The 12,828-nt window shown below is 33.4% G+C and overlaps 1 protein-coding gene across 1 annotated transcript; it reads right to left on the reverse strand.

Moving 5' to 3' along the window:
- Positions 1 to 422: 422 nt before the first annotated feature.
- LOC141631719 (uncharacterized) lies at positions 423 to 1,157 on the reverse strand. Its single transcript, XM_074444353.1, has one exon. It carries the CDS (start codon positions 1,155 to 1,157, stop codon positions 423 to 425), a length of 735 nt encoding a protein of 244 aa, XP_074300454.1.
- Positions 1,158 to 12,828: the final 11,671 nt, after the last annotated feature.

Genomic DNA, 12,828 nt, shown 5'->3' on the forward strand with positions numbered 1-12,828 from the left:
ATGATCTTTTGGGCACGACATACAAACTTTGCATCAAACCTTGCTAACCAGTCCATACTGGGGATAATATCGAATCCAGAGAGTTTAAAACTTATAAGGTCAGCTGGCAAGTTGGTTCCACCAATAGATATGGGAACATCACGAAAGACTGTTGAACAGGTTATAACTTCTCCCGTGGGAAGAGATATAGTAGTGGTAATAGGAGCACTATGAATTACTTGACTCTTACTAACGAACGATGTTAAAATAAATGATAAAGAAGCACCAGTTTCAAAAATTACGAATGCAGGGGTAGAATTAGCAAAAAATGTACCAGTAAGAACATCTGGGTGAGCCTCAGCTTCCACACGGTTCATAAGAAATACACGGCCCTTGGCAGGAGCCTGCTGAGACCTATCATTCATGTTACCCACCCCTGAAGCTTAATTCGTCCTTTGAGGGCAGCGATTTGCTGTGTGACCTAAGTCTTGACAGTTGAAGCATCTTATATCCTTCCCGGAACAACTTTTTCCAGGGTGATAAGCTCCACCACAATGGTAACATCGACGGTCACCTTGAGGAGCAGGGTTAGAACGAGCCTCGCCTGAAGTGTTACCATGCTTTACCCTTTTTGCTGGCCCCTGAGAAGAAGATGATGGAGCGGGGGTTTTCTTAGCCAAACGACGTTCATGAGCTTCCTGGTCTAAGACCGCATCATAAACACTAATGGCACGATCATAAGCTTCTTGAAAGGTCCGTGAAGGGACTGCTGCAACTGCCGTACGAACCTTAGGAGCCAACCTCAACTCATACCGACGAATTTTCTCTCTCTCAGTCGGTATTATCATAGAAGCAAAACGGGCCAATTCTATGAATTTTCTAGTATATTGCTCTACCGTCATATCCCCTTGCTCCAAATCCAAAAATTCCTGTTGTTTTTTCCAACGGAGAGACTCTGGATAGAAACGAGCTTTCACACTTTCCTTGAATTGGTCCCATCTAAACCCGGGCTGAGCCTTCAGTGATTCTTTCATGAGATCCCACCAACGATCCGCTTCTTCACGGAAATAATAGCTAGCCATATCAACCTTTTCCTCCTCAGGCATGTGAGTCATGACAAACAACTTATCCATTTCATGTATCCAACCCTCTAAGATGACTGGGTCGGTGACTCCCATAAATACTGGAGGTTGGTGGCGGTTGAAACGCTCAAAAATGGATCTCTCCCTTTCGTTTGGTTGGGCATTGTTCTCCTTCTACAGTAACTTCAATAAAGCTGTTTTGATCAAACGAGTTCTCTCATTTTCGCCATTACCATTGTTGTTTCCATGTCGGGTGTTCATCTACAACAAAGCAATCAGATAAACCACATGGTAGAAACCTAACTACCACTAGCAAACAACTACTCAGCGACAAGTAACGCATAATAAAAAACAATACTCATACGCAAGTAAGAGACCTATATATAAACATAAATAGAGTCCTTACTTGTTTCTACCCCACTCTCTTTTAGTCATAATTAATCTTTGTTTAAGTCTTATTTCAATCCGAGAGTGTTGGGAGCGTTCTGGCTCTGATACCAACAGTAACAACCCCGGATTTAATAACACAAATAAACTAGATAAATATTGCGTTTTATATTAATAAAAGTCCATGGTGGCGGAAACACCATGACGATAAATCCGGGTGCTACCAAAATAGATACAATAATAGCTAACTATGCATACAACTACTCTCAGGAATGAAAACACGTCCAAAATTAAACAACAAGGTTCGATTAGTAAACATCATAATTATTATTTGATGGAAAAGTAGATCTATATACTTACATATTCATATATGTTATAATTTAATTTGTCATAAAATTAATGATTGATCTTATGCATGCAAATATTAAAACAAAATAAGGAAGAAACATTGTTCTTACATTGTGATTTTCGGTTTAATGGGCACAAGAGAGATCACCTTTCTCTCTTGTTCTTGAGCTTTCCCTTTTGGATGAACTAAGACCCAAGTGGAGGATCTCTCCCAAGGATTTATACCCAAAGCTTTCTCTTAATTAAAATTAATATTATAGATACTAGTACAATATTAATCTTGTAGAAAAATGACCCAAAACAATTTGGTTTTTAATCTCCCAAAAACCGGTTGGGAGAGAATAGGAGAGGAAGTATTTTCTCTTTCTAAAATCTTAATTTTTGATAAGTTAGAATGAATGAATAATGCACACTCATGCATGTAGTGTATATCAAAAAATATAAGACAAAAACCCTTTGCCTTTTCTTTGGTAAAACCGGGTAGGAGGGAAGAGGAGGGAAGAGGAGGGAAGAAAGGAGACCCAATGCATGCTCTTGTTTGCCTTCACAATGCAAACTAGGGTTGCATGGCTAGGCTATTAGTGAATGATTATGTTTTCCACTAATTTAAACAACACAATTTTAGCCAAAACCTCCCCTTAATTTCGGTACATGCATAAAATGGAATCCATTTTATTTTTGTCAATTTTGTCTTATGTCACATGTCATATGTTACATAAATTAGTTATGTATTTTTAACATATTAAAAATCAACGTATTAATAACAATACGTCATATACAAAAATCGACTTAGTAATTCATAATTACTTGTACCAAAATATTTTACCAATTTACAAATCACAATAAATTGTATTTATAATAATTCATTCAATTTTAATTGTTTCTTTAAACAATAACTTCATCTGAGTAATGATACAATTCAAATACTCAGACCGTATCTCATTTTAATCAATTTCAATGTGATTCGTAAATTTTACTTCCAAAATCGTCCGTCAATTTTCAAGTAATTTAATTAACTCGTAACGTTATACGATTAATTAAATGATCAATTAAGAGTGTTGCCCTATAGGTATGACCTAGGGGATCAATCGATCACCACCGTCGCACACGACGAATGTCAAACTCTAGTCACCAATCATTACCGATATATGTTGATCAGTTGACAAAAATATTACTTCCCAATTGTATTCTTTATAATGAGACTTAAACATGTGATCATCATGATCAACAGTCGTGATCGCATTATTGTCGGAGGACACATATTCCAACAATCTCCCACTTGTCCTCGACAAGTGTGCGTCACCAATTCTCTTGTCCTATTACTATCTCCCACTCAATGCAAGGTGTCTTTTAGGTCGTACTTGCAAGTGATCATATCGAGAGTGGTTTCCTCGATCTGGAGAATAACTGATTGACCGGATTTATCTATCATAGATACCTTCCGAGCGTGGCCACGCATTTCCAGTTCATTACTCCTCGAGTGGCCCTGAGATATTGTTATAACCCTGACTAGGGATGGACAATTCCTATCGCACTCATTCCCTTCGACTAGCCACAACCATCATAACCCAAAATATGCCCATTTGACCCCATTTACGAAGGTCGTAGTAACACAAATCAAAGTTAATCTGAAACTGTGCCATCTTAGGCGAATAGTCTTTAGTCAAAAGAATCGACTCATTCGAATACTATAGTAGCTCTTGCCACGACCAGGCTATATAAATTTGCCAGAACTCTATAAGCGGTCATAAGGCCCGACAAAATGTTCCTAACAGTCTGCCTATGTGATCGACCAGTCATCTCACATGACTCTATGGCACTTGAACTTGCCATCAATCGCATCACACTCTAGTCACTTCGAGACGTCACCTCATGTAAGTAACTATGGGCAAATACAATGTTAATCCATGTTCACTTTAACGGGGTTCAATTGTCTCCACAACCCGTTTGGATATAACAATGTACAAGGTGAGTTAATAATAACTCAAACGACAAATGTCCACATCACACTCGGGTAGTCAATACCATATTACAACCTTGTGATGCAAATCGTAAGTGTAAACACTTATTGATTGCAATAGAAGTTTAACATGCCATGTGTCCATGTGTTCAAACTTCTTATAATTGCATTTTCCTTTACATTCATGTTCTCTCTCATAGCATGAATCTTACCAAGTACACATCAAGGTTCCCGACCTCGGTTTTGGTTCTTTATCTTGAAAGAACTTCCTTATCGATTATCACATAACGAACGAATTTGTGGTGAATGATATAACTTGTACTGATCAAGTACTCCATCCACACACAATGCACTAGGTATATGTTTTGCAGAATCTTGCAACAATTTGACAAGATGATTAGCCTAGCACTTCTCACAAGTCCTAGCATAGTTAGGAAAGATTAGTTTTGAGTAACTTCTTATTCAACTAAGTATCTTTCCAAAACTTCTTATTTCTTTTTCTAGGCTTGAAAGATTTAGGATTCTCATAAATCCTTACATGTGCTCGGATTTTCATTAATATGCGCAACCTCTTGACACATATAAGAGCATTCTGACAAACACCGAAATCGCTCATCGGATTCTACTTGAGAATTCATGACGTTTCTATTGTGGCTTACCAATGAATCATCATGCTCTTATGCATATGATTCACCATTGGACATGTGCATGATCATTCTAATGGCGGAAACATTAGTAACTTATAATCATGTCATCAACTATATTTAGGTTCAAGGAACGACCATGACTGCTAATGGCAATTCCATTTCATTTAGATGAATAACCTATGTTTCTCTTGATCCGATGTGTATCTCCCAATACTTATCCAACATCCCTTGATGTAATTGGATTCATCATAGTCCATTTTCATCCAGAATTGAAAACTCAAAACTTCCTCTATGAAGGAAGTGTTAGCTCGTCATTCTTTAATGAGTGGTGAGTTGTAAACATTCAAAGGATGATAGCTCCCACTAAATTCCATGTCTTCACATGATAATTTCCTAACTCCCACTCAATTCCACATATTTTGAAATTGACTTCCCAATCGAAACTTTTCAAGAATTGAAATATAAATTGCATTGCCAAGTTATTAAGATAAAACCATATATGTTCCCATCATATCCCTTCAAAATACCTATTTCGAAGAGGTCTCATTTTAACCTTATGGAAAGAGATTTTAAATCTCTAACACACTCATGTCATAATGATGTGTGGCAATGTCATTTATTAAATATAAGTAATATCTAATACACATCCTTCAAAATATCCCTTTTAGAAGGATGTTTAACCAATCCATTTTCATAATGAGGTTAAGTAATGACATCTGCGTGGTTTAAAACTTTGGCTATTGTAGATATCGGTATATCAATCCTTGCAACTTCTAGTGATAAATATCGCTTATTACTAGGATGTTACATTGATTCATTTAGGCTCTTAAGTAAATCTCAAGGTTGAAACTATTGGTCAAAATTTATCATAAACTTAGTCAAAAACTTGTTAAGACTTTACATTAGTCATTTTGTTCCAAAACTTTCTTTTGGTCTCCTCGTGTAGTTATCATAAGAATATGTTCTTTCGATTACTTCACTTGGTCTCTTTTGTCATATAGAACTTACTTGAGACCATAGATCTCATCTATTTGGTATACTATGTAAATAGATATACCTTCATTCAAATCATTCTTTCTTGCGTAGATCTTCATTTACACAATAGATCTACTTTTTATCTTGTCTCGTATGTTGTGTCCTCATTTTTCTCCCACTCTATCTTTAGAAAAAATACACTATAGATTCAAAGATAGCATATGAGACACAAATAATAATTTGAAGTATATGGAGAACTATCTCATAGATTGACTAATAGTTATAGATTTCGTAAGTGTACTTGGTGATTAACATTCCTTTAAGAGAGTTCATAGACTCAAAATCGCTTTATAAATGATCATACACAAGCCTTAAGCATGTGGACATATAATGAAACCCGTCATTATATTTGTCTATTAGATCACTTTAAGTTATATGTTTCTAGGAACAAGCATTTAAACATGAATTTTAGAACAAAAGGATAAAATGATAAAACGGGTGACTTGGGTTGCAAACCAAGTCACCATTATCCAAAATCCAACCCATTATCCAAAATACCTTTCCATGTCGAACACGGAAACTTAAGGTTCTAAAATCCAAAACATAATTTAAAATAAGACAATGAAAAGCAAAGCTCCATGAAAGCTATCCCTAGCTTCTTGATGGTTTCTCATGCATGCTTTTCCTTTCCCTTGTCTTTGCTTGGTGAAGGCCCTATTTACAATAAAAAAGGGAGATACATTATCACAACTTTGCATCATAATACCATAGTTGAATTAGAAACATAAAAGAAGGATAGTCATTTACCTACTGGAGTAATCTTTCCAGCCTTAATATCACCAAGGTATTTGGAACAATTTCTTTTCCAATGTCCCATACCATTACAATAATGGCATTTATCAAGAGGACCCTTCTTGATTTTTGAAGTGCTAGCTTCACAAGTCTTAGCTTTGGTGAATGTGGGAGTTTGCTTCTTACCCTTCCTCCCATTCTTCTTGAACTTCCCCTTATTCTTAGTGCTTATGTTAAGCACATCTTTTGGAGGATTCACATTTAACCCCATGTCCCTCTCGGCTTGCACAAGAAACTTGTGCAATTCTTCAAGAGACACATCCTTGTCTTGCATATTAAAATTCACCCGGAATTGAACATACGCTTTGACATTGGACAAGGAGTGTAGAATCCTATCTACAATGAGTTCTTTGGGGATTTCAACCTTTTGAATTTTCAAGGTCTCGACAAGCTCCATGAGTTTGAGCACATGAGGGCTAACCTTTTGGCCCTCTTTCAAGTCGCGATCAAAGAATGCCGCGGCCGCCTCATATTGGACGATCCGCGGAGTTTGTGAAAACATTGTCACAAGCTTGGAGTAAATCTCATTAGTATTGCCCATTTTAAAGGCTCTCCTTTGGAGGTCCGCCTCCATCGCAAATATCAAGACATTTTTCATTGCGGCGGACTCCTTTTGGTAAGCCTCATATGCTTCCCTAGTGGCGGCGGTCGACCTAGTAGTAGGTTCGGGTGGAGATGCCTCGGTAAGGTAACGAAGCTTGTCGTCACCTTGGGCGGCTAGTTTTAGTTGGGCATCCCAATCGGAGAAATTTGACCCATTCTTTTCAAGTTTACATCGATCCATGAAGGATCGGAGCCATGATGAACTAGCGAGAGGCGTTGCAATAGGGGTTGGTGTTGCCATTTGTTATGAGGAAAAAGTGGTCTACAAAACAAAGGAGTAAAACAAATGTCGTTTTAATAATAATACTCGTAAAAATTTTAATTTAAACAAGTTTTGTGCATTTTTCTAGTGACCTCTACCCAACTAGATAAATGATTCCAAGACCCAAATTCATATCGACTTAGGCACGGTAGGGCCGATTCATCCTTTATCAATATAACTCGGTGGATTAACGTTTAATCGATTCTACTTTTAGAACTCTTGGTCGATAAAATTACTCTAATAATTATCTATAGCCCAAAACACATCCGACAAGGGCACGGTATGGCCGATGAAACCCTTATCGAAAAACTTTGTTGAGTTCAATCCAAATTTCGAATAAATGTGTCCATGATCCAAATCCACATCAACTCGGGCACGGTAGAGCCGATTCATCCCTTATCAACATGAATTCGGTGGATAGACATTTATCACCCACTTCCCCTACGTAACAAGTTTTGTACCCCGGTAGGGCCGAGTGCACTCCCTTGCGAAATAGGTTTTCATGGTTTCTACTATTTGGTAAGGCTATGTCTCAATTAATTGTTTTAGCGAGAGGTCATGTCAATTTATTATCTATCACGTTTTAAGTGAACTAAAGCGGTGAACTACGATAATTCTAATTGACACGGTCGATTAAACTCGATGAAAGAAGATGCATGTTTTAGTTATGGCTATTTAGCGATGCATATGACATATAAATAAAATGCAAGCATAAAATAAATAAATCCTAGTATGGCCTTTCCTAAAATAGAAAAACTATTTAACTATTACATATTCGGAAACCAACTCCATTGGTCTCTTGAACTTCAGTTGTGGCACGCATCTCGAGGTAACATCGTCTTTATGTATTGCCATCTTGAAGAAATCCGTCTTTGGGAACTCCGAGATAAATTAAATTACATAACAAATTACATAATTTCCTATTATACATTTGTAACTAAAATAAATAAAATAAATCTATTAAATTACAAAACGGTGATACGAGATCACAATAAAATTACAACCGAATCGATATTCCCATACATTTCGGGAAATACCAATTAAAACTAAGGCCATACTAAGTAAAATTACATAATTCAAAATTACATAAATAAAATTATGACAAACATAAAGGAAAAATGCAGCATTATAATATGTATGAACATGCCCAATTTTATGCTAAATCGCCTTTAATTAGCCAATATCGTATATTACTTGGTTTTTACGGATTTGCGTGATTTCAACATTTTATAAACACAAAAATTACATAAATTCATATTTATGCATAAGTTAATTACCCTAACCACTTAGGACTCAAAATTTAGTCTTCACTAATAATTTGACCATAATTAACTCATATTTCTAAATTTGTTCATTAATGGACTAAAAATTTCAAAAATAAGCTATAAACTTCAAATAAATCACAAAATTTCAAATAAATTTGAAATTTGAAATTTAAACTCATGAACATTCTGGAAAAATACCATGACACTCATAATGTTCAAAAAACTTAGGTTAAAAATTTCAAATTTATCCTAAAAACAATGTCATGCGGTTTATCGGTTTTAACCAAAATAATCATAAAAACATGTGAAAAATTATATACATTAACTTTTCAATTTTAGATCTGAAAAAGATATTAAAATGCAACATATGATGTTTTTATTTAGTCATAGAGTATGTTTTATTAATTTTTTTTTTCATTAATTAAGTCACTATTCATGCCATTTTTCTTCAAAAATCCATAAATCATGCAAAAAGACTTCACTATAGCCCATTATTTTACACACATCTTTTAAAATTGCATGTGACAACATACTAAATTTCTATGACCAGATTCGAAATTTATCTCATATTAACCTATTTTTCACCTAAATCCGAATTTAATAATGAAAAATCCATTTTTCGAGCATAACAGTCCAAAAATTATGAAAATTTACAGGTTATCTCAAAATAATATATGTGACAACATATCCAGAAATCACTAGAAAATTCAAAGTATAGCTAATTTTAGATCGAAAATGACATTTTTACTCATAAAATCATATTTAAATGCCATTATTGTATAATATGAACAATAAAAAATCCGTAAATTAACCAAAATATCCTAAAACATTTTAGGACCAGAAATTTTAACATGCATGAATTAATTTCGTGATATATCATAGTAACACAAATTTTACAAGTTTTATATGTTAATCTTTATAACTCGGAAAAACTTTTAACCGATTTGCATGGAAACAACCTTGGCTCTGATACCAATTGATGGAAAAGTAGATCTATATACTTACATATTCATAGATGTTATAATTTAATTTGTCATAAAATTAATGATTGATCTTATGCATGCAAACATTAAAACAAAATAAGGAAGAAACATTGTTCTTACATTGTGATTTTCGGTTTAATGGGCACAAGAGAGATCACCTTTCTCTCTTGTTCTTGAGCTTTCCCTTTTGGATGAACTAAGACCCAAGTGTAGGATCTCTCCCAAGGATTTATACCCAAAGCTTTCTCTTAATTAAAATTAATATTATAGATACTAGTACAATATTAATCTTGTAGAAAAATGACCCAAAACAATTTGGTTTTTAATCTCCCAAAAACCGGTTGGGAGAGAATAGGAGATGAAGTATTTTCTCTTTCTAAAATCTTAATTTTTGATAAGTTAGAATGAATGAATAATGCACACTCATGCATGTAGTGTATGTCAAAAAATATAAGACAAAAACCCTTTGCCTTTTCTTTGGTAAAACCGGGTAGGAGGGAAGAGGAGGGAAGAGGAGGAAAGAAAGGAGACCCAATGCATGCTCTTGTTTGCCTTCACAATGCAAACTAGAGTTGCATGGCTAGGCTATTAGTGAATGATTATGTTTTCCACTAATTTAAACAACACAATTTTAGCCAAAACCTCCCCTTAATTTTGGTACATACATAAAATGGAATCCATTTTATTTTTGTCAATTTTGTCTTATGTCACATGTCATATGTTACATAAATTAGTTATGTATTTTTAACATATTAAAAATCAACGTATTAATAAAAATACGTCATATACAAAAATCGACTTAGTAATTCATAATTACTTGTACCAAAATATTTTACCAATTTACAAATCACAATAAATTGTATTTATAATAATTCATTCAATTTTAATTGTTTCTTTAAACAATAATTTCATCTGAGTAATGATACAATTCAAATACTCAGACCGTATCTCATTTTAATAAATTTCAATGTGATACGTAAATTTTACTTCCAAAATCGTCCGTCAATTTTCAAGTAATTTAATTAACTCGTAACGTTATACGATTAATTAAATGATCAATTAAGAGTGTTGCCCTATAGGTATGACCTAGGGGATCAACTAATCACCACCATCGCACGACAGTGATGCCAAACTCTAGTCAGCCAATCATTACCGATATATGTTGATCAGTTGACAGTAAAATATTACTTCCCAATTGTATTCTTTATAATGAGACTTAAACATGTGATCATCATGATCAACAGTCGTGATCGCATTATTGTCGGAGGACACATATTCCAACATTATTTATTATCTCTCTCTCTCAAACTCATCAATGACCAAGAAGCACATCAACCTGAAAAAAATATCAACAACCACCGTCAGTGGGGAGTAACTAGGAGTCCTCCCAGCCATGACTTAAGAAAAATCAGCAACAGTTATGAGCAAATAATAAGAGACAACATATAATCCATTTAAAATATGAAAACATAAGAACTTCATAGTAATTAAATATCAAAGTATATAATCACCAATGAGTGAGTAATAACAAGCCATAAAAGTGATACCACATGATTATTTAAAATGTGTCACCAACTTACAAATTTCATGTTACTTACATGATGATATGAAATACTATGAAAAATATGGTCATAATGAAAAGAAATAAAACTAATTTACCTGAATGATATATGAAATGAGCAATGAAAATATACGAGTGATATAAACGTCTAAAACTTGGACCATAAATACATAGAATAACACGAGACAAGAACGAGCACCGTCTAGGGCCAATAACCCGAAACCCTAAACCTTGGTGTCAATAACTTGAGACCAAAATAACCCTACGGCGGGACACATAACCGTGAACCCATGTCTAAGACTGGCCAGACTCTCGAGGGACATAATATCTAGTTAAGGCGTAAATGTGCGGACTCTTAACCAGTCAAGGCGTAAAAGTGCGGAGCCTTGACCCCCAAACGACATATCCATAGACTCATAAGAGTATCCAAAAAGGACGGTCAACCCATAGCAGGCCAATAACCTGAAACCATGCCAGGGTACTAGGTAGGCCAATAACCTGAAACCTACCCAGTTTGGTATTGCTCTTCTCAAGTAGACCAATAACCTGAAATCTACTCGATATCTTATACTCTAGCTAAAACCATATATAAAATGGAACAAGGTCCAAAATATAACAAATGTGCACCATGAATAACCTCATGTTAACATGCCAAAATGCTCATAACTGAGCGATAAATAATATCACATGAAATTCAATAATAGTCATCAAAGCTAGAGTATAAGTTCAACTTTTTCAATACAAAACAAGAGACACTCATGTCAATATATAATTTACGAAAGGCGATATCACAAAAAGCGTATACATGACATTTAGCATTGTAGAAGTAACAATCAATTCCTAACACATACATTATTGTAATCTCACATTATAAACATCGTTATGGAGAATATATTCACAAGACATGATAACATCAAATATGTTATTACTTATTTCTTTAACAAACATTTATTAAATCCGTTAATTAAACACCTATTAATTCTAAACAATTAAAAAAAATTATATTGTGCCCATGGAAAATTACTAGACATTTTAGAAAGCTATGAATTCAACAAAAATAGTACCTAATAAATTATTTAACCTCATTTCATATATTTAACTTAAAATAGTATTTAATAGGCGATTTCATGCATAAATAAAGAAATAATTAAGAAAATTGTGTTACGACCATTAATAATTTATTTTTCATAAGTATAGGACAAAATATGCATGAAAATAAATTTTAAATATTTTATTTATATTTATTTATTATTCTAACACAATTAAACCTTATTTATGAACTAATTAGTTATAAAATTCAAAAGTAATTATACAAATTACAAAATCGACATGCAAAACTTTAATACACTAAAATAAGTCATCCTATGATAAAACATTCAATTTTCACATTTATTTATATATTTTACATATTTACTTGAGATTAATTGCATAAAACAAGAATATATATTAAATAAGAGCAATAATAATTATAAAAAATAAAATTATCATTTTAAATACTATATAAATTATAATAGGCCAGAATAAAATTAAGGAAGTAAAGTTTTCGTAATTATTTTATGTTTTATATATTTATTAGACGATTATCACATAAAACCGTGATTAAATATCAAATAACAACAAATAAAAATATGATAGTTATAAAACTAAAATAATCTCATGAAAACTCATAAATAATGATAATAAATCAGAATATAATTAAAAATATAATTTCTATAATCATCCATATATTTTACACATTGATTAGATTGTTAAATCACATAAAAAACACAAATAAATCATAGAAAACATTAAAGAAGTATATATTCATCACAAAAATAATAAAAACTACTATTTATTATATAAATCATGAATCTCATATATTTCCATGATTTTAAACATCATATATATTATCAATCTTATTATAACCACATGAAAGCACTTGAAA

Source organism: Silene latifolia, chromosome Y (assembly GCF_048544455.1).
Source record: "Silene latifolia isolate original U9 population chromosome Y, ASM4854445v1, whole genome shotgun sequence".
Lineage (NCBI taxonomy): Eukaryota > Viridiplantae > Streptophyta > Magnoliopsida > Caryophyllales > Caryophyllaceae > Silene > Silene latifolia.

Bases quoted from the DNA above. Each gene is read 5' to 3' on its own strand.
- LOC141631719 (XM_074444353.1), bottom strand. From the start codon at position 1,157: ATGGGAGTCACCGACCCAGTCATCTTAGAGGGTTGGATACATGAAATG.